The sequence below is a fragment of the Macrobrachium nipponense genome, chromosome 26 (genome assembly GCF_015104395.2).
Source record: "Macrobrachium nipponense isolate FS-2020 chromosome 26, ASM1510439v2, whole genome shotgun sequence".
In the NCBI taxonomy this organism is placed as follows: Eukaryota; Metazoa; Arthropoda; class Malacostraca; order Decapoda; family Palaemonidae; genus Macrobrachium; species Macrobrachium nipponense.
The window spans coordinates 39,177,528-39,203,197 of NC_087215.1; the positions used below are offsets into that span (position 1 = coordinate 39,177,528).

The window sequence follows — 25,670 nt, forward strand, 5'->3', positions numbered from 1 at the left end:
CTTTATCCTTTTTAGCCACAGCAATATCAAAGTCCGTTAAATTGTGGCGAGAAGAAACTGCTTTTTCCTCAGGAACATTGTGTAAGAGAATCTTTTCAGCTGTTTCCACTTCCTCCGATGTCATCCGTGGATACACAACTTTTTGAGTTTCATGTGGGAGGCTAACTTTATCCTTTCTAATAACAGCTACACCAAAATCACTGGATTTTTTATGATCCAGAACAACTGCGTTTTCCATCTTGACATCTGTTACAGTCATATCTTCTATCATTCCTAACTGTTCTGGTACTGTCTGCAGCAGCATAGTTCTTTCAGTATGATATTGTTGAATAACTTTACCCTTTTTAGCTAGAACGCCGCAGTCCTTGGGTTTTTTGTGGTGAACTATCTGTGCCTTTTCCAACTCAACACTCGGTAAAACTGTATCTTCAGTTGTTCTACACTCTTCCCAGGCAATCTGAGGTTGCACAACCCTCTCTGTTTCACAAGGATGACTGACTTGAGCCTTTTCTGATAAAGCAACACTAAAATCTATACACTGTGTATGATCAAGAGGCACTGCTCTTTCCAGTTGGAAATCTGGTAAGGTCAGGTTTTCAGCTGCTTCTGATCTTTCATCAGCAATCTGGGGTTGTATAATATGTTGTATTTCATAAGGCTTATGAACTAGAGTCATTCCAATAAAAGCAGTGTCATGATCACAAAATTCTGGATGACTGGTAGATAATGCCTTCTCACATGGAAAATTTTGTAAAACAAGTCTCCTGGCTGTGTATGTATCTTCGGTGGTGACCTGAGGCTGTGCCATTCTTTGACTTTCATAAGGTTGATTAACTTCATTTTTCTTTGATAAAGCAACTGCAGTCTCTTTGGATTGAGGATGAAAAGCTGTTACAGCCTTTTCATGAGAGAAATAAGGTAAAATGACTTCCTCAATTATCCCAATTTCTTCCTCAGCAACCTGTGGTTGCACAATTTTCTGAGTTTCATAAGCCTGACTCACTACATCTTTTCTACTAATAGCAACATTAAGCTCACTGAATACTTTTTGATCTGTTAGTTGTATATTTTCTTGAGCAACACTAGGTATAATCAAGTCACAAGTTCTCTCCAGATTTTCCACAGAAATCTGGGGTTGTACACATCTTTGAATGTCATAAATCTTACCAACTTTACTCTCTCTTAATAATGCACGATCAAATTTGTTGGGTCCTTTGTGATCTGTCTCTATTGCTCTCTCCAACCTGACATCTGATACAGCCAAATCCTCAGTAATCCCCATGTCTTCCTGGGCAACTTGAAGCTTTCCAATTCTTTGAGTTTCGTAAGGCTGACAAACACTGACCTCTCTGACAGTAGGAAATATGAAGTCTTTGCCTTCCTTATGGACACTGGGTTTCAAATTTTCAGTATAGACTTCTGGTAAAGAAATGTCATCAACTGCATCCATTTTCTCTCTAACCATTAGAGGTTGTGCAATTCGTATTATTTCATGAGGTGGATAAACTTCATGTGATTTCACGAGAGCTCTTATAAATTCACCGGATGCTTTATGTTCTGTTGCCTTACCATTTTGTACCTTAATGACTGGAATTGTCAAGCTTCCAACTGTAACTAATTCTTCTTTTGCTACCTGACTCTGAGCAATTCTCTCAGTTTCATATGAATGGGTAACTTTATCCTTTGTAGTTGCAGCAACACTAAAATCATGGGACTTCCCATGCTCAGTTAACTTGGCTTTCTGTAACTGGGGTTTAGGTAAAATAATTTCTTCCGTTGTACCAATCTCTTCTTTGATAGTCTGAGCTTGTATGTTCCTCTGAGTTTCATTTGGCTGATGAATTCTCTTAGTGTTTACAACGGCAAATTTGAAACAATCAGGGTCCTTATGAACTGATAATTCTGCTTTTCTTTGTTGCTTGTCAAATGAGGTTTTGGCTTTGCTTTCTAGATTTTCTGTAAATAAATGAGAGTGTAATGTTCTTTGTATATCACAACAGTGAATAACATCTCCCTTACTAATTACAGCTATGTCTAAATCTGATGTTTTCTGCTGGTGCAGGTTGATTCCTGCCTTTTCCCTGGGGACAACAGGCAAAGGTAAGTCTTTACTAATCTCGTATTTTTCATTGGCCACACAATGCCTGCCCATATATAATGAATTACAAGTAGACATTTCTGGTTTGCTAACTAAAATTTCACAAAATTCATGTAAATCAGAGTCACTGTGAACTTTCATATATTCTTCTTTACTACACTTATGATGTTTTTCTTCAGTAACTTCCTCAACCTTTTCAGCCTGAATTTCAACTGGTTTTGCAATATTGTGGGCATGAGACGTTGTGATTTCCTTAATGCAAGCCACATCAAAGTCATCACAAGTAGTTAGGCAGCTATGGTCATCATTAACATAAGGTAATACCAATTCATCAATTTTATCAACTTCTTCATGGATTTCCTGGGGCTTTAATACTTTTGCAACATCATACTTATGTGAAACAGGGGGTGCCAAGCAAGAAGCAACCACAAGTGATTCATGAACATTTGGCAAGACTTTCTCTGCCTTAATGTGTGGAAGACTCAAGCCTCCAGTTTTTTCAATGTATTCCTTTGTCTCTTGAATCTGGGCAGCTTTTTCTATATCATTTGGATGGTGAATTGTAACACGCTTGACTTCTACAACACCAAAGTCACTGATATCACAACCTGTGTCAATGAACTTTTGAGCTTCTCCAGTAGTTATATTGCTTGAAACCAACATGGCTTCTGCTTTGCAAATAGGTATCTTAATTTCTTGACTTTGCACTGCTTTTTCTATTGTAATTGGAAGATTAATTCTTTCTTCAGAAATAGTAGCAGTTTGAAAATCTGGATGAGCCAGTGAGTGACCTTTTTCAAAAGGAACATTCACTGCAATGAGTTCATCTGCCTTTAATCCTTCCATTGGTATCTGAGCTCTGATTTGATCATATTGAGGACACAGTGGCTTGCTTTGAATAGCAACTGCTATAGCAGTATCTAATTCAGAGTTTGAATGAATAAGGCATGAAACTGTCTCAGGTTTCATAATTTCAGGATGTATTTTGGATGCAATATCAAAATTATCTTCAATTTCCATATCATTTACATAGGATGCAGTTTCTGTTACATGTACAAAATCCATATCTTGGGCAATAGATCCTGTACAGACTACCTCAGTTTTGCCAATAACATCATGATTTTGACTGAATTTGCGGGAAAAAGGGCTTCCTAATATCTTATGACTAATTTTGATTTTCTTTAGATACTCGGGTTGATAGACTGAAGTTGTCAATGTAACATAATTAGGGGATGATACTGAGAATTCCTTAACTTCCTGTGTGTCCTCAATATCTTCTAGAAGATAAACCTGATGTAAGGTTTCAGTTCCTATTTTAACACTCTGTTTAATGTTCAATTCCAAATGTTCAGCATTATTATATCTATCTTTTTCTTCAAGTGTTTGGCCTTTGAATTTAGCTTTTGCATCTTCCACCAAAGAACAGCTCATCTTTGGTAGACTGGAAGGCTGTGGAGTCTTTACATTCATATATGGGTATTCAGACTCCTTATTTACAACTGAAACAAGCGTAGCTTTCGTTTTACTTGTACCTTGCAAATTATCACCAGAAAAGACTTTTGATATATCACCATACAGGTCACCGCTATTTACAGCCTCTTGAACTGGGGTAGCATGTGAGGTATTAAACTTATATTTATCCAAGTGAATTTCATCATCTTCCATCTCATCTTCTTCAATGAGGGTCTCTAAGGGCTTACTAGATTCCTTGTGACACATATCAAAATCATCTTTCTCCCTGTATACAGAACTAGAAGAAACCATCAAGTGTCTTCCAGTTTCTTGTGAGGGTTCTGGTGATAGAACCATATCAGTATTTCCAATATTTGTGTGATCTTCTAGTTCTCTATACTCAGGTTTTATGGTATTTTCACACAAAAACCTTTCATCAATCCTAAATTCATAAATGGACTTTTTTTCCTCCACTTCTGATTTCTTTTGCTCACTATCCATTTCAAATGTTACCCCTTCAGGAGAATGGTCACTCGTAGATGGTTCAGTAATCAAAGATTCGGTGTACTGAGAACCAGTGGGTGAAGATTCTGAATGAGGTGAGTCAACTAGTGAAGAACCAACTACTAGGGATTCTACTCCTGAAAATTCATTTTCAAGCTTAAAATCCTCAGTACTTGTACAATCTACTCCAGCATAAAATTCTGTTTTCTTTATTATAGGAACTGATGTTCGTTCATTGGCACTTTCTGATTTGTTGATAACAGGAATAGATTCATTATCTTTCTCACTATGAATATCTGATTGAGAATAAAAGTGTATATGTTGATCTTGGACAAATCCAAATTCTTCTGTAACATCATCTGAGACTATAGGAGATGAAGAAATAAATTTTTCCTCATGCTTATCATCAGACAAATGCTTACCAAAACCTAGGGTACCCAACCTCCCATTCCCCTTTTCTTGTGAAATTTCAACAACACTGCTGTAATCACTTGTTTCACCCAAGTTAATACTAATATTAGTGCTCCTCTGTGGAGGTTGGTTAACAGTAAATTTTTCCTGTGAGCATGTGTCCCAAGTTCCTTCCATAATGTTTTTATGAGATAAATCCTTCCTAGATATGTCTTTAGCTTGTGGTTCTACTCCCTGACATACACCTGCCATATTCTCAAGCTTGCAGTGACTTTTAGCAGTCAGCTGATGAACTCTCTGCATAAACGACTTAAACTTTGATTTACCCTGACTTCCATTCCCTGGTAATGTGGCACTACATACAAACTCTACAGGAGATAAATCACTACTATCTACAAAGCTTGAGGGGCCCTCAAGCTCAAACTTATTAAAAGGTTCACTGGGGGATCCTTCAGGAACTGGCTCACTGCATGAAGGGATGTACTTTGTGGTAGAGGGATCAGTACCTTGAGCATAATAACCCTCCAAGGTTGAATAACCACTATCAGGATGTATGTTCTCATCAAAACCTTGATGAATGAACTGAGCTGAAGTGGTACGGTCTGACACAGATAAACTAAGATCCAACCGCAAATGCTCACTTCCCCGTGAAATCTCACCTCCTGCATTGAGAGAGGCATCTTCTTCACTTTCACGACACATCTCCTTTATCGTTGGTAGTCGTTCTTGCTCTTGCTCCTCTTCTCTGTTTAGGAACTCCCTAAACTCTCTGAGTGGAGTAGGAGTATCAGGAGTTGGGGTGTCAGCCTGGCGTAACTCCTTGACTTCCTGTTTGATCTGACTAGTTGCTTCCTTTACTTCTTGCATCAAACCTCGCACTTCCTCCTCAACAGATGGTACATGAAGCACTGGCTGAGATTCATGAGATCTTTCTCGAACTTGTGAATGACTACCAACAGGTCTCTTTTCTACTTTAACCTTTACTAACGTAGTAGTTCGAGGTGCTGGTCGTGAAGGACGTTCAGGCCGAGGAATTGCACCACCTTCTGAAAGAAGTTGCTCATTTCCTACAGCAACATGACCTGTTCCAGCACCTTGTAGATGAACTGTCATTTCCATCCCTTCAGTACATGTATCCCGTTTAAGATCCTGAGATTTCTCGTTTTCCCCACCATTCTTCGTGGGGTCGTTCGTTATGCATTCTGCATCGTCAGTCGATTCATTAGAATTCGAAGTAATCATTAATGTCGTTGGACGGTGTGCTGATGGTGCTAAACTTTCATTAGCAACATATACATAATCTTCACTTAACACTAATGAATTATCACAGACAGCATGTAACTCTTCCACAAGTGAAGATTGCATTAAGTGAATTTCCTCACACTCTGGTGATAAAGAAGCAACAGTCGAAAATTTATCTGCTGAGTCATGAATCATACATTTGTCTACTGTAGTAATTAGTGGTGGTGTTTCCTCTACTCTTAAAGTCTCTGTCTCACCTCTTGAAACCAGAGTTCTATCACTCAACATGGAAGTTTCCACTTTCCTTAAAGCACTTACTGCGAGATCTCTATAATCTATATTGGATGGAATCTGCTGATTACTGCTGCCCCCACTAATATCTTCTTCACATTCATTCTGATGACTTTGAATCCCTGATATACTCTTCATTACTTCTTTTTGGTATTCTTTTCCTTTTATGGACTCATCACTGTCATATTCCACTGCTTCAAGCATCTTTCCTGAATAAATAATGTTTGAGTCTTCATCGGTAAATACTACAGGATCCCTTGATGAGACAATCATACAAGGATCTTCCAGGTGTTCCTCCTGCTTGACCTTTGGAAATTCTCCCCATATCTCTCCAGGGGCATGAAGGGTTACATGACTTTCTGAATGCAATGTCAATTGCACACAATTATCTGTTTTACTATCATCTACTTGAATACTAGTTGTAGTCGATACAGGTGCACCCCAGCTAGTAGTGGTAGTTATTGTATGAGCACCACTCCTAGAGAGTGGCCTTATCGGTATGTTATCCCCTTCAGCAGCCCGACCCTCAAGAACAGTAATGGGACTACAACCACGCTCTTCAGTTCTTCCATACTTTTCCTCCTCATTTGTTGTTACTTTGGAGAAAACTTGCCGGTGATCTTGCTTTGCATGGCTTAATGCAACCTGCTGGGCTAGCCTTCTGTCCACAGGTTGGGGCGACATCTGGGGGGTCAGGACTGCCACAGAAGAAGAGGTCAGACAGTGATGCCTTTTATATAAGCAATGCCTCTAAGCCTGTGAGCTACCGGCCCTCCTTGCTGCTGCCTCTCCATTGCCGCCTGGTACACTGGTTTGGTATTGAGGAGCGATGGAGGTAGAGGGGAGCAAGTGTGGTTGTGATGGTGATAGTGGGAACTCAAGCACAAATTCTACAACTCAACCCACAGTAGCACACCACCAACTAAACTGTGTTAAGCAGGATAATGACAGACTTGGTGGAACAGATGATGATAATAATAATGAAGAAAAGGCATTTGGTTGATAGTTTATACTGTAAATACAAGCCAATAAAATACCTGCCTAGTATTAACCTAATAGAGGAAACCAAACCAGATTCACTTTCTTGTTTCTGCCATGCCAAATCGTGCAAGTTAAAAGATGGAGTTTTAAATATAATGACAAGTAGATTTAACAATAAATCATTAATTAAAGAAATTTTCAACTAACCTGTAAACATCTAACTAGCATAACTATAATTTACATTCATATCATTACCACCATGTTCCCCTACTTTCTTTGTTATGGTTATACTACATCAAAGATGCCTCCTTTTAACCTTTCATGTCTTACCTGTATCTAAAGGCCTGTCACTGCCAGTTTCATAGCATTTCTAGCAAAATTTACAATCATTCAGTTAACCACTACTTTGTCAAAATGCAATTTTACAAGCACTGTTCCTATGATGAATTCAATTAAGCAAAAACTTATGCTAATTAGAATTTAAGATAAAAAGTGCAATTGATTACAGTACTGTATAGAGTATAAGCAATTTAGCTTCAAATTAAAAATAGCAAACTACATTGAAAGAGATAATGTATATAAACTAAATAGAACAAGCAGCAAGCATAATGAATAAAGCGAGGTGTGTATGTTAAAGAAGAGATGAAATTTAAAATTTCAAAACATGAAACTTGAACAGGTTTTTGAAATCTTCAATGAAAACTGCATATAATAGTTTGCATTGCACTTCAATGACACATCGCAAAGTCAAATCCATGCCAAGGTTTTTGGTAAATGTTAAACAGCTAAACTTGGTTAAAGAAATGAAAAAAGGATAAAGGATAAAAAGGTTGGTTTGTGTAGTAAGGGGAAAAAAGGCGGAAGATAAGGGCAGCAGACGGAGGACCTGATAACAACACAGGGGTCACATAATGAGTCTCACAGCTAAGTAAATCTTATAATATATAAATACAAATTTATAAAGAAGTTTAGGGTCTTCTAACGTATGCTACTGCTCTGGTAATGGACTAGGGTAACGAACTTTTGCTAACATGACATTCAGTATCTAAGGTTACACAAAATAACTAAGTAAAAGATCTTTTTACTGTGTAATATTACAGTACGTATATATGAATGGAGAGGGGGTGGTTCTTACACATGATAACCAAAATAAACTAGGACTATATCCATTACGTACTTTAACATGAAACAATTGTCATCTTGCATAATAAATTTTATCCATAATAAAGCTATGATCACACACAATGACGCTCATAAGACAAATGATCATCAATAAATGTAAATTAGATTTACTAAGCAACGGTCTGGTACACAGACATCTGATGTATACTTATTTCCTATGAGCAAAAAAATTGATCAGGATTGGCATTTGAATAAAATCTCAGTAACACTTATTGCATGTAATACTGCAATAATTTATATAATGAACCTTTTACTACTTTAAATAATGAACCTTTTACTACTTTAAATGATGAACCTTTTACTTTAAATAAGAACAATTCATATCTGTGAGAATATATTTGTTATTCAAATCATGATTTAAGAAAGCAGCCGTTTTAAAATTATCATTATTGTACCCCAGAGGGAGTAGGTTAATAGAAGAAATTATTTACTGAGAGAGACCTATTTCCCATATAGCTTATTATAAGACTACATTGACTTCTTCAGTGATGCTCTTCATGAGTATGATTATGCAATTTTTTGAGTCATTCATGGCAAATGGTACTGCTTTATAGTTCACTTAAAAGTAGTTTTCTGTTAGGTTCAACCACTGCATCCACTAGTATTTAACTGACATATAAGCAGGACTTGGTCAAAATTTTTCAGTTATCAACATGTAATATGATTACACTATGGTACATACAAAAGAAATTAACAAATATAATGAAAAGGTGATGTGGTTACACTAAGTAACAACAATCTTTGTAAGTTTACCACAGTTAAAAACACAGTTGTCAGGACTTCACTGTGAAAACTTTTAAACAGTCAATCATATAAACTGTCATGTTAAATTGTAAGAACTGTGATAATTATATTTGGTTGGCTGCCTCTTCCATTTCATGAACTTTGAACATATTTACATATAGTACCTCAATTGCTGCTGTATCACTGAACAATGAATATATTTTCATATCAGTAAACAAAGTGAAAAATATCAAGAAAAAGAGGCAAGAAGAAATTATTCCTCAGTGCAAATATGAGACTGACTTTGTTAGTAATCATGCTTTGGTTAGGATTATCAGTACTAATGAAAAATACTTCAAAAATTAAGAGTGAACTGCTAAGGGGGCTAAAAATTTAAAACAATTTTCAGAAGTTATACTGTTATAGACTAAAATGTACATTCAGGAGGTCATGAAAAGAGAACAATTTCTTTAAACCATACATTCACCAACAATGTTAATGGTTTTGGCATAAAATGTGAGAGGTCAAACTAACTGTAGCCTTGCTCATACAAGTTTGCATAATGGCATATGAAAGAAACTGTTGCTTCTTTCCAGACTCACCAATTATGTACCTGAATGGGTAACTGTGACTACATAGAGGCATTACTATGCACAAGACAATGGCTATTATTCATAACCATTGTAGACAAAATAAATATACAAGCTTGTGAACTATTGATAACACATTTACAGCATACATGGTATGTACTGCACTCCAAAAAATATAATTATCTTATAACATAAACAGGATTCTAAGAACATATACAAGCATAGAGATTTATAAATCATAATCTTATATACAAAGCAGAAATGAAAAGTAATCAAAATTTAAGTCTAATATAAACTATAAAATAGGGAAAGAGAGATACACTGCACCTAACAAGTTTCTAAGTTATGTGTAGAATTATACACATTCAACAGGTCAGGTCACACACAACCGAATCCCATAAGGATTAAAATATAGAACTGAATAAGTGAAGAAATTATAGCTAAACTATAAATAAGAGCGTTTACATTTAAGTAAATGAAAACAGTTACCATTATGGGCATTTATAAAAACACAAATATTCACTGTAATGGAAGTCAAGTACACTATAATTCAACAGTTACTGGATGAAAATAAAAAAATCAATCAGGGTATAAGTTACAAGTTGAAGATAAGGAGTAGAAAGGAGGGAAAAGGTTAAAATATGTTTCAATTAACTGCTTTGGTCAAACTGGTGAAATTTTTAAAAACAATATCTACTACAAATAATTGAGAATGGATAAAATTTCCTGTAAACAAATGGAGAGTAAGGATACACAACCCTTTACTACATTGTACTGTACACATTTTTTCAAATCTAAAGGCTATCCCTAAATCAGGAACCTATAACCTAAAATATGTCAAATCAGGAATCAATGATATGTCAAGTTTAAACAATTCTGTTTAAAGAAAGCCAAAAGTTAATATAAAACTTTTTTAATGTTAAAAATGAATTCAAATCAGTACTATGTGAAACAAAAAGAAAATATGGCTAAGTATGTTTTTAATCAAAGAAGCCACTGAATTCATATGCTGTGGACCCAAAGATAAAATTAAGTATTTCAGCTTTGAAGATCTGTGATAACTGATTATCTCTGAATGACTAGTACTGTATGAATTCTAAAAGTGTATGATATCATTGAGTAAATGAATGGAAGATTTTTAATATGTACACAGTTTCTAATCATAATTCTTAAGTATGATATGCAGAAAACTTAACAACAATGAATGGTATCCTTTAATTTTCTTAAAATTCCTCTAATAGCATGAAATTAAAGAATACCTAAGTATATTCAAAATTCATCCGTATTATAAGGAACCTAACACTATATAATTGCTATCTAAAGATACTAAAATGCCATTTTTTTTTTTTTTTTTTTTTTTTACAGAAGTTCCAACTAGTTTTTTTAAGAAAATTAAAATATAATACTTGAGTAAAAGATAAAACTAAAAAGATTTCATAACAGTTTATTACTGCATTGCTTTGCTTCCATTGAGTTCATCTAATGCCCTTTACTACTGAAAAAGAAATTCAAGGTTAAAACATATGCAGTACCTCAGTTTTACTTTTGTGGTTTTACAAACTCCTTTGCCAATGTAATTTTTCATCATCGTTACTATACTCTTTTTAAACAGTATTCATGGGGTCTAAAATAACAGCATTGCCTCTTCACATTTTCCCTTTTGATATTTAAATAAAAGAGATTTAACTTTACATGCCCTACTTGTTGATGAAGAACTTAGAGAGAGTTTTGAGCAGAGGAGCCTAAAAGAAAAACCTTTTAAAATAGATTTAAGTAAATCACATTAATGTCAGTCACCTTAACTAATCTGTTCTGGCCAGTACAGCGTAGTGGTCATATTTACAACCTCAGCTTCCAAAATGAAGCAAACCTATACATATATACAAAAAAATTTCCCTAAGTGGCTAGTGTTGAATCTTTTCAATTCCGTTTCTATTCATTGGACCTAGTTTGGTTACTATTTTGGGTAAGGGTCTCTCTCATTATACCTTTGAGTACTGTAAATCTTTCTATCATCTGACCTCTTAATCAGTGCCATTTGACAGATTTAAAATTGGTGTTCTAGGATTCTTTGATATTAAAGGTGCCTAACTAGCGGTATCAATTTGGCTGTTTTTGCCTGTAATGATTCTAATCTTTCTATGCCCTTCCTCTCGGATAGTGCTCATTAGTGCTTGGCATTTTTATTTTACTTATGTACATACATAGTTTTGCAATTATCTAAGATAAATGGTATCTGCCATTTTACAGACCATTCACCTAGTTTCTTACAGTCTTCTTGTAGTTGTTTCATTGCAATACTGTTACCCATACTGATATCTATTAATGAGCAATCAGCAAACTTGTTTAATTTGCTAGTCAGCCACAAGTCTAAGTAATGGAGAGCACAGAACCAATGACCTAACCCTGAGGTACAAGGAGTAAGTCAAATTAATGACACTTCCTATCCAAACTCCAGGTTCATCTTTGATACCTACACTCCTTTCTTTTCTATAATCATCTTTATGCACCTTGTCAAATGCATTCTGGAAATCCAGACCAAGTTTATCTATTGTTAAACTTTTAATATACATACATATATGCATGTCATGGAGGAAGTATTAAAGATTGATTATACATGATTTGACTAGTATTTGATTCTTAATACCTTGTCATTTCTTCTGCTATGATAAATTCTAATTTCCTCCAAAAGTCCTATGTAGAGTCCACAGGACTGCAGTTCCTTGGTTTATCCCTGAAACCCTTTCAAACTCAGGAAATACTTGCAGTTTCCAATCCTTCACTTCTTTTATTTGCTACAATGATGCTTTATAAATGTCAGAGAAATGTGGAACCAATTCTTCCTCGTTGCTGATCACCCTTGTGTGGATCCATCTTGATCTGGAGATTTGCTTTGCCTCAAATTTCTCACTTCATAGTTACTATTTCATTTAACTCTGTTTGACCTTCCCCAATGACTACAGTCATTTCCTAACCATGTTAGTGGAACACGGAATTTCTGATACGTCTTTCTCATTGTATACACTGGCAAAGTATTCATTCATTACTATACTATTGCTATCTTTTAGTCTTTTGAAGACCCTATTGCACTTTTGATGAGTTTCTAACAGTTCACATGAGCAGACATTGCTTCTGGATTTTGTTTTTCATCTATGCCCTAATTTTTTTTGTATCAACCTCTGTCTTCTGTTATAGTTGTAGCTATGAAAGCTGTGGGCTTTCTGTCTCTTCCCGAGAGAGAGAGAGAGAGAGAGAGAGAGAGAGAGAGAGAGAGAGAGAGAGAGAGAGAGAGAGAGAGAGAGTTTAAAGCACACAGGATGATTAAGATACTATATTTCATAGGTCTTTAATTCCTCACAATGTTGGATTGTGGAATAGTGTCCCTGGGGATTTGCCATTAGAACCTCAAAAGTTCAAGTGAATATGCAATACATTACTACCCTAAAAAATTCACCTTGTATTTTAATAATTATATATATAAAAATGTATGTAATGTATGTATGTCTGCATGTATGTGTGTGTGTGTATGTTCCATATACACTATGAAATGCATTGAGCAATTTCAACCAAACTTGGTTTATGACTTATCATCTGGGAAAGAACATTGTAGGGGTAAGACATCACTGGCACCATAAGGGGGATATGGGAAGGGGGTGAAATGTAAAAATGACAGAAAACAACAGATATTAGGGCCTAATCCATAGTTTCAAGGTTGCTGAGATGAATACTAGTGACACTCCCAATGCCATATAAGTCCAAGTTCAGCCCTGATAGGAAGGGGGTTGAGAAGGTGGGAAGGTGGTGACATGTAAAAATAACCAAAAATAATACAGATATCAATGTCTAATCCATATATCCATATTTTTGAGGGGTCACTGAGATGAACAGTGGGTGGGAAGAAGGTGACATAAAAATATAACCAAAAACTAACCGATATTAAGTATCAATCCATAGTTCTCAAGGTCACTGAGATAAATAGTGAAACTCCCAATGCCCTGTAAGTCCAAGTTCAGCCTCGATAGGAAAGGGGGGGGGGGGGGGGGGGGTGAGAAGGGGTGAAAAATGAAACATAACAAATGACAGATATTAAAGTCTAATCCATAGTTTTTGAGGTTGCTGGGATGAATAGACACTCCTGATGCCCTTAGGAATGGGGGTGAGAAGTGGTGAAATATAAAATGTCAAATATGCTGGGTAATGTAACTGAAGCAACTATCTTAACAAGATGAGGGGAGGGGAGAGAGAGAGTTTATCGGTTTTCATTCAGAGATTTCCCTGGGAGTGCTGGGTTGGTCTGCTGGTTTATTAATATTTTCACCTGTTTATTATTTTTTTATTCATGTTTTTTTAATAATACATCTCTTATTTCTGTAATTCCTATTACTTAATTCTTTCAAATGAGCACAATATTTTTTGAATTTCAAGTTAATGGCCCCTGTATGCTTCTTCCATTTGGACAGGGTTTATCTTCTGAATAATGATGATAATAATAAAAATAATAATAATATAAGTATGGTATTGAAGGTGATAGCTGCAGCAGTGCATTCAGTTTGTAAAGTTTTCTTTATTTTTCTGATAACTGATTTTTCTGGGTTACTGGATTTTGACAGTAACATGTTCATGTTTGCCATTTTTGGAGAGAAAAACTAGTTGCTAAATTGGTTAGTGTTACAAAGCATGATGGTAACTGAAATCAGGAATTCATCTTCCATGGAGTTGTCCTTTGGGAGAAAATCTTCGGTGTTGATCACGACCACATTTCACCAAGGCTCTTCTGAGCATGATCATACCACAAGATCCACAAGATAACAGTAGACATTCATTCATGGCGAGTCTAACTGCTGATTGATTGTGGAGGAAAATTCGTACTGCTGATTGATTGTGGAGGAAAATTCGTACTGCTGATTGGCTGTTGAGATTTCCTTATAAAGCCAAAAATTTATCACTGATGCTCTTGCTGCTGCAGCCTTGCTGAGCAGTGGGGCTGGTGTGTGACCTTCTCTGGTATTACCCAGCAAACATTCTGATTGGAGGCCAAGTGGCTCAAAGAATCTTGGATACCAGAGAATGACGTCACATACCAGCCCCACCACTCAGCAAGGCTTCAGCAGCGAGACTATCAACAATAAATTTTTGGCTTGCGAAGAACTCACCAGCCAATCAGCAGCATGAATTTTCCTACTCAACCAATCAGAGGTCAGCCTCCACTTGACCCCCTGCGGACCATCTTGTATATAATAGCAAGACTCACCACGAATGATAGTCTACTCCCATCTTTCGGCGTGATCATGCTCTGCAGAGCCTTAACGAAATGTGGCCTCTATCAACACTGAAGAAGACTTTCTCCTGAAGACAACTCCATGTCAGTTACCACTGTACTCTGTGACTGATTTTGAATTCATTGGAAATAAAATACCCAATTTTACTACCTCCTTTTCTCTTCAAGAATGTTGAATAAGGGCATATTTCAATAACCCAGAAAAATAAAGAAAACTATATAAACTGATTGCCTCTGATGCAGCTGTCACCTTCAACATCACATGTTTCAAAGAGGGTCGACCTACTACCTATTTATAATAATAATAATAATAATAATAATAATAATAATAATAATAATAATAATAATAATAATAATAATAATAATAATAAATGATAATGATAATATGAAAATGTGTTTCTTCCTAATTTCTTATTTCTAGTGGACTTCCTTGATAAAATGAGAAATTCAGAATGTCCAAGAGACTTTTAGAGTAACCTATTAATGGAAAAGAGAGAATCCATGTTGAAGGGTAAATAAAAATATCCCCATCAGTAGTGAGAGCAAAGACTTACATTGCATACATAAGGGCTGAATGACCTATGGTGTAGAAACATGGGCATGGACAAATAAAACAGGAAATTTTGAAAAGGTATGAAAAGTATGCAGAAAGATTGTATTACATGAGGAAGTAGCAGGTATGTGGTGTTCATTGGCTGGAACATAGACTGAGATTTTAGAGTCTGCAATAGTTTGGACATGTAGGAAGGAATGAGAGAAAGTCTAAAAAATATTATATTTGAAAGTAGCCATACAAAGGCCTGTACAAAGGCCAGGAAATCATGGAAAAGTGGGACACATGAAGATCTAAACCTGACTGCCTATTAAAACTTTACCTGTTGAAAGGCTATGTTAACCAATAGTCAAAATTTTGGGGAATACAACTTACTTTGTTGAGCTGTAATGTACAAGATTCTCAAAACTTTGAAACACATAACTAAAAAGATGGGATGTTATTACTGTACTATCCAGAGGGGAAAGTCTGATACATGTAGTATACACTAAAAATAGGTGTGAACATGTACCAGTAGTATATAGTATCTGATCATACTGGCATAGTATGTTGTAAAGACTGGATGCCATTACTGTGCAGAGGGGAAAAGTCCAATAGTACTTGTGTTCAGGTGTACATAGTGCAAATGTACAAGCATATATCTGATCATATGAGCAGTGTGATGTATAGTAATTTTGTTTGTCTGCTTCCAAAACAAGTATATGGACAAGCACCTACCAGTAATGAAAATGACATATAAAATAATTGTGTACACATTCATGTGCAACCTAAGTTTTCTTCCAGAGTGAAAGTTATTTAAGCATCCAAAATGCAGAGAAGGTTTAGTGACTAGGCTAGCTTAGTTTGTGCTGCCTCTAAGCTTTCAGAAAATCCTATCATAATCCTGGCAATCCTAAGATAATATACATCAACTTAAAAAATTATATAAATTCAAATAAACAAAAATTATACACGTATAAACACAAAACCCCTTAAAAAAACCTCTAGCAAGCAAATTGTCATTCGAGAACTCCGTCACAGCAGCCAAGCCTATCTAAACTACACATTCATGATCAAGTAACTTCCAACATCAAACAAAAGACAGCCAAACTATTATACTGCATAAACATTTTTTTAATAAATGCTATATATGAAGACACCATTACCAGATTACCATAACAATGGAATTTATGGATTTTAGGTATAATGCCAAGCATTGGAATCCAGTGGATCATTTCAGTACAGATTACCAGTAATCATGAATGGAAGTGCACACTTGAGTGTGAATGACTTCAAATTCACTAGATCCCTTTATTTACATTTTCTATGGTTCCCATTTTCTAGGTATCATACAGTATAGAAGATATAGAGATATATCATTAACAATTGTATGTACTATACTGTGCAAGGCGTACAATTTACCCTAGAGTAATAATTGAAAAGCAACAATTATGTATTAAGACTACATAATATAAAATTCAAATATTTGTACTGTAGTACAACATTAATATAGATCTTTTTCTCCAATACATCAAAATAAATCAGTCTTTGCTCTGATACTTGCACCTTTGCCATTTACTGTGATTTACTACATATACACAGTCACACAAAGTAAACTGCAATGAAGGGTGTAGTATGAGTAAGGGAAGTGAGAATAATTAAGATGTCACTGCACAATAATGTCTTTATACAAAAGAATACTATCAAGTAAGGCTTTATCTCAAACATATTAAAATAGTGCAATTACACCAAAAACCATCCTAAGGTAAAATAAGTTTCTTTAAATAATAATTCTGGATTTATCTGCAAAACCACAAAAGTAAACTTTCATTTATCAGGTAACAGCATGATAAGGCAAATTACTCAAGAATTTAATATTTACTGAAATTTTATAGCGCTATAAAAAAAAGGCTTTCTTTGTATACATAAACTAACTGAAAATATTGTACTATGATTCACCTATCTGCAACCATTTAATATGTACTGTTTACCAAATGGAGTTGCTGCACAGTGCACAAATAGAATATGCAGAAATAATTTAAACAATACACAGGAGGGAAAGTTATTCAGATTTGAGTCCCTCAGCCTTTAGATAACTCATAATGACCTCTGAATGATTAATGAAATGGAAGAATGATATTTCAAAAGTCAATTACATAATGGCATTGGTTTTGTTTCACCATTTAATTTACCAGGCAATTTGTTCTATTCCTTTCCCTTGTTCTAATTATAATTTAGTCTTTGAGAGACAAAGGTAAATCAACTTCATAATGTTCTAGATTTTAGAAATAGAGCAGAACTTTAAGGCCTTTAGGAATTTATATGACTGAAAATGAAACAAACTTGGACTTGATTGAAAAGATGCATCAATGTAATTTGACCAAATCAGAGGAGGAAAGGTTAGTATTCCTTAGTACTCTCATGTGACTCATGGTATGAAAGGAAAGTAAGAATTTTAGACTGTGACCATGTCAGTTTCCAATTCAATAGGAAGATTGTCCTCAATACACATCATTGAATCCAAATATTCAGGAGATATAGATAATTTAGTATAGTATTAGAATTTTGTAGGTCAGTACTGTTATGACCACTGTGTTCCATATACAGTACTTACACTATAGTATATACTATAAAACATTTAACATTTTTCTTTTTAAAAAGTTTTCCTTAATTTTTCTAGTTGTTTCAGATAATACGGCCTTCTTTTGGCTCCTAAATTTGATTCTGTTGTGCTGGATACTCTGTGTAAAACCATAACTCTATTATTAATGCCTTATGGCACCAATAACTGAAACTTGGCATGTTATGGTGCCACAAATTGCCTATTTTATGGCGATAGAGAAGCGCCATAAAACCAGATCGCCATTTACAGAGTCCACCGATAACCATTGACTGCCTGCACTCTGAAACTATCCACAACATTGAGCTTTAGAGCTATTATTATTATTATTCTTACATATTGTTAAAAAGGATGGATGTATTATGCATGTTCATCTTATACAGAATCTTTTCTAATCTCCTTATATAATTTGCTTTTCAGGCTCAGTGATGTTGGCCAGCAGTTGGCCAATATTCATATGGAAAAAGACAGCATGGAGTGTACGAAAAATTTTGTTGAAAATATGCAATCAGAAATCTGTGGATTCCTTCATGGTCTCATTCAATGGTCTGGATATTGGTTTTTCTAGTAGTAGTAGTGGTACCGTCAACAAGTTTTGATCAGCTCAAATGTCATCATCTGGACATAGTGTGAAGGTTCTGGAGAAACAAGGTGCTTGGGTCAGTATCTATAGGGGGGTCCTGATCAGTGCTGAATTATGATTGACTGCCTGGAGTGGGTTGCCTTGGGCCAAGCCTGCACTTACATGTTCTTGGTTGGGGTTCATCTTGTGTGTGAGTGTCATTTTAATACTGGAGATGAATGGGAGAATTTTGATCCTTAGTTGCAGAATTTTGATTTGCTCATTCGCTCGTTATGGGGGCTGCTCAGTGCAGGCCTCCAGATGGATATGAGGAGGAGAACGGTTTCTTGAATAATGTTGAGGGCTGGTTTCTCCTTCCCAATGTGCAATGCTTCTAGGAGGCACAGGCAGCGGTGGTCTGTAGTTTGGTAAATCATTTCTGTATTCAGGATTATGTCTCTTGTAATTCTCTGGTTATGGGCAGTCTTGGCATGGTTAAAAATAGCCCCTTCTTGGGCATGCCAGAAAATAGTCATACCGATGTATGTGCCGAGGCACCCTCCAGAGGGTGTCGCTCTTAGGGCCCTCCAAGAACTCTGCTGAAGACTTTGATTGTATGGGGTGTAAGAGGTCAGAATGGCACTGAGCCTCTTGATGAACTGGTATGTTGGGGCAGAAATCTCACTAACGTAATGACAGGGTGCAGGGGTTGCCTTGCTTGTGTGTTTTGATGTTCCTGTAGGTGTACCAAAAAGTCATAATCTCCTGTATGTCAGTGCCAATTCCCAAGCAGAAATTGAGAACCTGAGGTAGCTTTTGACAACCATAGCTGCCTTAGTTTTACCACTGAATATAGTTAAAACCACTGCCTCCCCTTCCTTGACATCCTTGCTGAGCAAAGGGAGGCCTTATTCTCCACGAAAGTCTACATGAAGCCGACAAACCTGGGCATGACTATGAATAGAGTGCCCCAAGAGGTCTAAGCATTCCACCATCAGTGCCTACATCAGGAGGGCCCTCTCGCAGTCCCTCCTGGAATGACACACACGAAGAGCTAGAACGTGTAGCCCAGGTCCTCGTCAACAATGGGCATCCAAACAGGGATACAGAAGAGTCTATGAAGAGGAGTGTCGACAGATGGTACCTGTCAGAACCTCGCCCCTTTATATAAGAGCATAGAGAGCTCTTATATAAAGGAAAATTCCATCAGAAATACTACGATAACGCCTGCCCCAAAGACCCGGGAATGAGCTCACCTCAAGTGTTGTAGTCAGCCATGCTGCCTCAGACTGCTTTCTCATGGACTTTAAACTAGTAGACAATCATTTTTCTTTCTCTTTTTAGCTCTCTTTTTCTCTCTTTGTCTCATATTCTCAATTTCTCTGTATTTTTATGTTTTGCTCCCCTCAATTTCCCTCTCTAATTTTGCTTTTCTTATATTTTTTTTATCTTTCCTCTGATTTTCACTCTCTTTTTCTAAATTTTCTCTCAACTTTTCTCTCTTTTGCCCTGATTTTCTTTCTGTATTGCATTTTTCTCTCTTTCTCCCGATCTGAGTCAGGGTGGTGTCGCCGATGTCCAAGGTGAGTGTGGATGATGATAATGTTAATAATGTAAAACAATATTTTTTAAGGAATTAGGAACAGCAACATAACTTTTTTTTTTCTTTTTTTAGAGCTCCTCATATCCCATACAGTCTTTGAAAATGAACCTAAAACCATGACTTCCTGGGAAAAATGTATAGCGGAGAGGGGGGCAACAGGGGTAAATAAAAATATGACTGTGACCAAATATATATATATATATATATATATATATATATATATATATATATATATATATATATATATATATATATATATATATATATATATATATATATATATATATATATATATATATATATATATATATATATAAAATATAGTCTACAGTGCTCCCTGGTTTTATACGTTTAACATTTCCGCAGTCCACTCTAACGTGATTTTTGTGGAACACATTACAGTGGGGCCCCTTATTCGCGTATTTCTCTCTGGACCAAATCTACCCATTATTCGCGGGAAATTCGCCTATTCGCGGTATTTTTCTATGAGAAATATCCAGAAATTCTGGTTATTTTTGTTTAAATCAATTCATCATAAAATGCACTTTTTGTGATAAAACCATTAAAAAAAAAACAGGTATAAAAATTTGTAGTGGATTTTTCTTGAGTTTTACCAACCAAAATAGGGCGTTTTCAGCGTTTTTATAGGGGGTTCCAACTATTCACAGGGGGGGGGGGTGTAGAGCATGCTATTTATTCACTAATTACAGTATTTTTTTAATATTGTGTGTTAAATACAGATTTTTATGATAAAAATGATTTACAGCATACTTACAATGTAGTTATGTATAAGCTCACCCCTGGTTGAGCCCCATACTGAGCATAATTGGTCTCTCTCTCTCTCTCTCTCTCTCTCTCTCTCTCTCTCTCTCTTTTCAAGGGTAATGTAAGGTATATTTGAAATGATATTACTGTAAAGATTTTTTTGTGATAAAGCATATTTTACAATATTTAAAATATTCACTAATTATTTTTATTTTATTTTCCAGTAAAAGCAGACTGGAAAATAAAATGAAAATAATCAGCAAATATTTCAAATATTGTACAACATGCTTTATCATAAAAAACTTTACAGTAATATAATTTCAAATACATCTTACATTACCCTTACACACACACAAAGAGAGAGAGAGAGAGAGAGAGAGAGAGAGAGAGAGAGAGAGAGAGAGAGAGAGAGAGAGAGAGAGAGAGAGAGAATATTGTACACCCATTATGCTCATTCCGGGGCCCAACCTGGAGTGAGCTTAATAGATACATAACTACATTATAGGTATGTATGCGTAAATCATTTTTATCATAGAAATCAATATTTAGTCACATACACAATATAAAAAATACAGTAATTAGTGAATAAACAGTGCTGTTATAAAAAACTGAATTAAGTGATAATTTTAAAAGGATTAATACTTTAGTATATAAGAGAAAACGGCTTTTGTATACAGTAAAGGGGTGACTTGATTAGTTGTCAAACATTCTGATGACAGATTTATGAAATTTGTAGTAAAGACTTATTTATTTTGTAGTAAAAATTATTTAATTTGTATTCATCATTTTATAGATATTTTTCTGTTTATATTAATATTAATATTTTAAAATGAATAAATCATTGTTATAAACATTTTAGGGGGTGTGTATACTTCGAGTAACAGTTGTAAAAGGGTACTAATCTAAGAAGTCTTAGGATGTTTTGGGATGATGGTTTGGGAATATTTTTGTTTGAAGTGATATTAAATTGTTGTAGTATCATAATTTAAGGTATAATTTTGTTTAAGCTATCAAACTATGCAGTGAAATGTTAAAATAGACGTTATAAGCATTTTAGTTAATGGGGTACTGGGTATATTGGCAGTTATAAGCAAGCCAGGTTATGAGCATTTTTAGAGGGGATTTTTGCATTTTCGTGGCAGATTCTGGAACCTAATGCTGCGTAAAAGTGGGGGAGCACTAGTATACATAAGAATTTATTAAAAACTCAGTGGCATGAACTATCTAGCGTAAACATATAATATTTGATGTAAAATAGTAATACATTGCACCACTTTATTCGGTAGTAATCAGTAATCAACTTTGACCACAAATTAATCAAAATTAATGTAGGGCGGGTTAGACCGTTTTTGCACTACACCCACCGTTACTGTCTTTATTCGGTAGTAATCTGTAATTAATTTTGACTACTAATTATGTACTCAAAACTAACGTCAGGAGGGTTAGACCACTTCCCAGGTTAATTACTCACTTGCAAAAATGCAAAAGTTGAGCAGAAAAAATAGCAAATGGCAAAAACAAATTATCTGATAAATGTAAACAAACTGCACGTACCATTAGTAGTTATAAAACTAAAATAATACATAGTGCACTGTAGAAAATTTACATTGTCATATGAATTATAAATTTTAAAAACTAAAGTTGAGATATATATACAGTTAAATACAATATATAATTTTTTTTTTGCTTTCATACTGTAATAACCTCTTCCCTCTTAAAAGTCCTGAGTAATTAACAACTATACACTATTTTTTGCTATACTGAATATTAAAGAGTTGGTTGTTTTGCTTCCATACTAATAACCTCTTTCCCTCTTAAAAGTCCTGAGTAATTAACAACTATACACTATTTTTTGCTATACTGAACATTAAAGAGTTGGTTAAGTTTTCCTTTAATGAGGCTTTGTGACAAGCAGAAGGCTCTTGTGTACAAATAAAAGCACAAGGACACTAATTCCATTTCGCCAAAATGACTATATGTATGTAGTATTTTTTATAGAAAATTCAGTACAAAAATTGTATTTTGATATTACAAAAACGTTTTTTTCCTTTTCAGAGGATTTACAGCACCACACAGAAATTGTAAAGATGGACTGATATTCAAGGAAGAAGATCTATGAAAATATTCCCCCCGAGCCTGCACGACTTTTGACAGACAGTGCACATCAATCCCTTGCAATGAATGTAATAATGCAAGATAGCTGTTTGTATGTTAACCTTAGTACAAATACTGTACCTGTAATAACTGTCTCTCATACAGCACAACATTTTCCAGTAGTATGCAAAGTAATGTTATTGGATATAAATTCCTAAGGTAAACTTACCCAAAACTAATAATAACATACAAGATTTAATTAGAGCTTCGAAAAGGCCACTGCTTTAATCTTAGTTTTAAAAGAATCCAGTATCCTTTGTAATTCTAAATATAGTATATATAATTTGTCAAAATATTCATTGGTATACATGATGCAATTAAGAGCCTAAAAATATACATGTACAATTAAGTCACTCTCAAGGCAAGAGCAAAAAAGTTTCTTTTAAAAGAAAGTTAAATATTGATCAGTTACAGGTGGCAATAATAGCCTCATCAAATGCCAAAGTTACTTTACCTTTTGAAAGTTAACTGTAGATCAGGACAAACGACTTGCTTAAATCATCACTAAGCACTGAAGCACTATTAGTGAGCAGTAAGACAGCACTTATAAAAGTTACCACTCATATTCTTTCACATTTATTCTCAGAATGTGATAGGCTGCTCTCAATACAGCAGTTGGAAACTAAGTGTTAGGCTTCACTCAAAGAGACTCCTAGCTTCTCTCCTCTGAGTACGTCACACCTTAATCTAGTTGGCCCCTAATCCCCCAGACTGAATCTCACTCCCCTTGGCCTTCTTACTCAAGTGGGCTTTCACCTGTACATCTAAGGTATCTCCACATGTTTCCTGCCATGATGTATCTTTAGTCATAATAATTTCTGACACGTCCACACTCTATAGTATTTTGAGTATATTCACTGAACTGACAAAAAATGCTTTAGAGTCATTGCCTGTTAATTTGAACTATGATATAACACGTGTTAACAGTTTTAAACTTTTCTGTACGTTTTTGCTACATTTTGCAATAATGTCAAGTACAGTAATATCCAATAGACTCCAGGTAGACCACACAGCACTTTTGTACACCATAGTACTTAAATTCAAGCATCTATAGACCTTGTACACATGTATATAGTCTTCCTAAGTGAAAACATTTCACAGGTTAACAGCCAGATTCATAATTCATAAAGAGACTGGAACTCAGGTCATTACCACAAAAAAGAAAAAAAAAATCTTATCATAAGTATAATTAACTACATCGAAGCTTTGTGTGCTTCCCCATCCAGAATGTACTAAGTAACAATTTTCAAGGAAGAAACTCTGAAAAAGATTGCCTACAGAATTCATGGCAGGAGTACAGTGGGTGAATGAGAAATTGGTGGAGGCACATGGAATCATGAGGCTTGAAAAAGACTGAGATAGCTTGGATTCGTGATGAAGGTATGACAAACAGTTGGTTAGAAAACCTGTAGACAAGAAGTAGCGAGAAAAAGACATGTAGGAAGAATTGTGATTATCATGGGGAAAGGGAATAAAGTATACTGTATTTGAAGACATATACCTGATGGTGGTGGAAGTTCAAGCATAACAGAAATAGCACAAGGTACAAAAGAGTAAAGTGAACTCGCCGTACATCTAAAGATATAAAATGAAAAATCAGCATAAAAGGTTTGATGATAACTGTGTCACTTGCCAACATAAACTTCATATGAGCAACACAGTAGTCTTCTTAGATAATAATGTTTGGTTATACTATTATTATCAAAGTATTATCAACAATAATTTTGCAATCCAGTGAGTCTTCACGGTGACAGAAATACTCTACCCCTTTTAGGAATGCCCACTGAAGTCATTCAAGATTTTTCAAAATTTACAAATTAGTTGCATTCGTGAAACTAAGAAGTTTTTGAGTGAGGTATTAACTGAATGTGGTCTTTGATCTCCAAAATCTAGCTCTGAATAAAATTTTTTTATCATATTTTGCAAATATTAGTATTTACTTGGATATCACTATCATCATCATCATCATCATCGATATTAGTATGCACAGTAAGCGTCAAAAGTGAGGCTACAAATTTCAGAGGATTTCGTTCGAAACACACTAACTAGCAACTACAAAAACTTTTTTTTTTCAACATTGAAAGCTCTATCAGGCAAAATTAAGCTAACATATGATGCAAAAATATCAAATCTATGATATTTATAACAATCATTAAAATAGTTACGGTAATAGTAATTATTTCAAAATACACTAATTATTTAAATCTATAGAAATGAAACAATTTGAAGTTTTCGTTAGACACGGGATTATCAACATTACCTATGTATATTTCGACCAATGTGGAAACAAATATTTAATATCATAGTGTGTTATCAACTATTTTAGAGAAGATGCATGAAACAATGCGAGTATCAATAAAACATAAAGGGAAAATCTGCGTAAAATTAAACATAATCATCCATGAATGCACCTAGATTCAACAGAGAAGTTGCCTGTAGTTGGTAGTTCTGATTTTAGCTTCTAGGACCCAAAAAGCGAGAGTAAGAGTCAATGATGATGGTTTTTAACGTATTTCTACTAAACAAGTTGAAAGATTGTTGTAAACCAAGCACGAATTTATAAAGCTCATGATAATGAAACCTTATTAATGGAAAATAATTTTTACAACCATCTAGATATCCAAACAAAGGGAGAAAGAGACCAAAAATAAATGCAAAATATTCTTCAGGGAAAGAAGAGAG

General features: G+C 35.0%; 1 protein-coding gene across 42 annotated transcripts in view; it reads right to left on the bottom strand.

Moving 5' to 3' along the window:
• The window catches only part of LOC135200192 (ankyrin-2-like), a 702,328-nt gene that overhangs the window by 70,688 nt on the left and 605,970 nt on the right, over positions 1-25,670 (bottom strand). For 35 of the 42 annotated variants that reach the window (XM_064228610.1, XM_064228609.1, XM_064228607.1 and 32 more), the window contains one exon: positions 5,125-6,696. The exons of the other annotated variants lie outside the window; for them this stretch is intronic. In XM_064228610.1, coding sequence (XP_064084680.1) covers positions 5,125-6,696 — 1,572 coding nt within the window. The remainder of the gene's footprint in view (positions 1-5,124; positions 6,697-25,670) is intronic. 42 annotated transcript variants of the gene reach the window in all.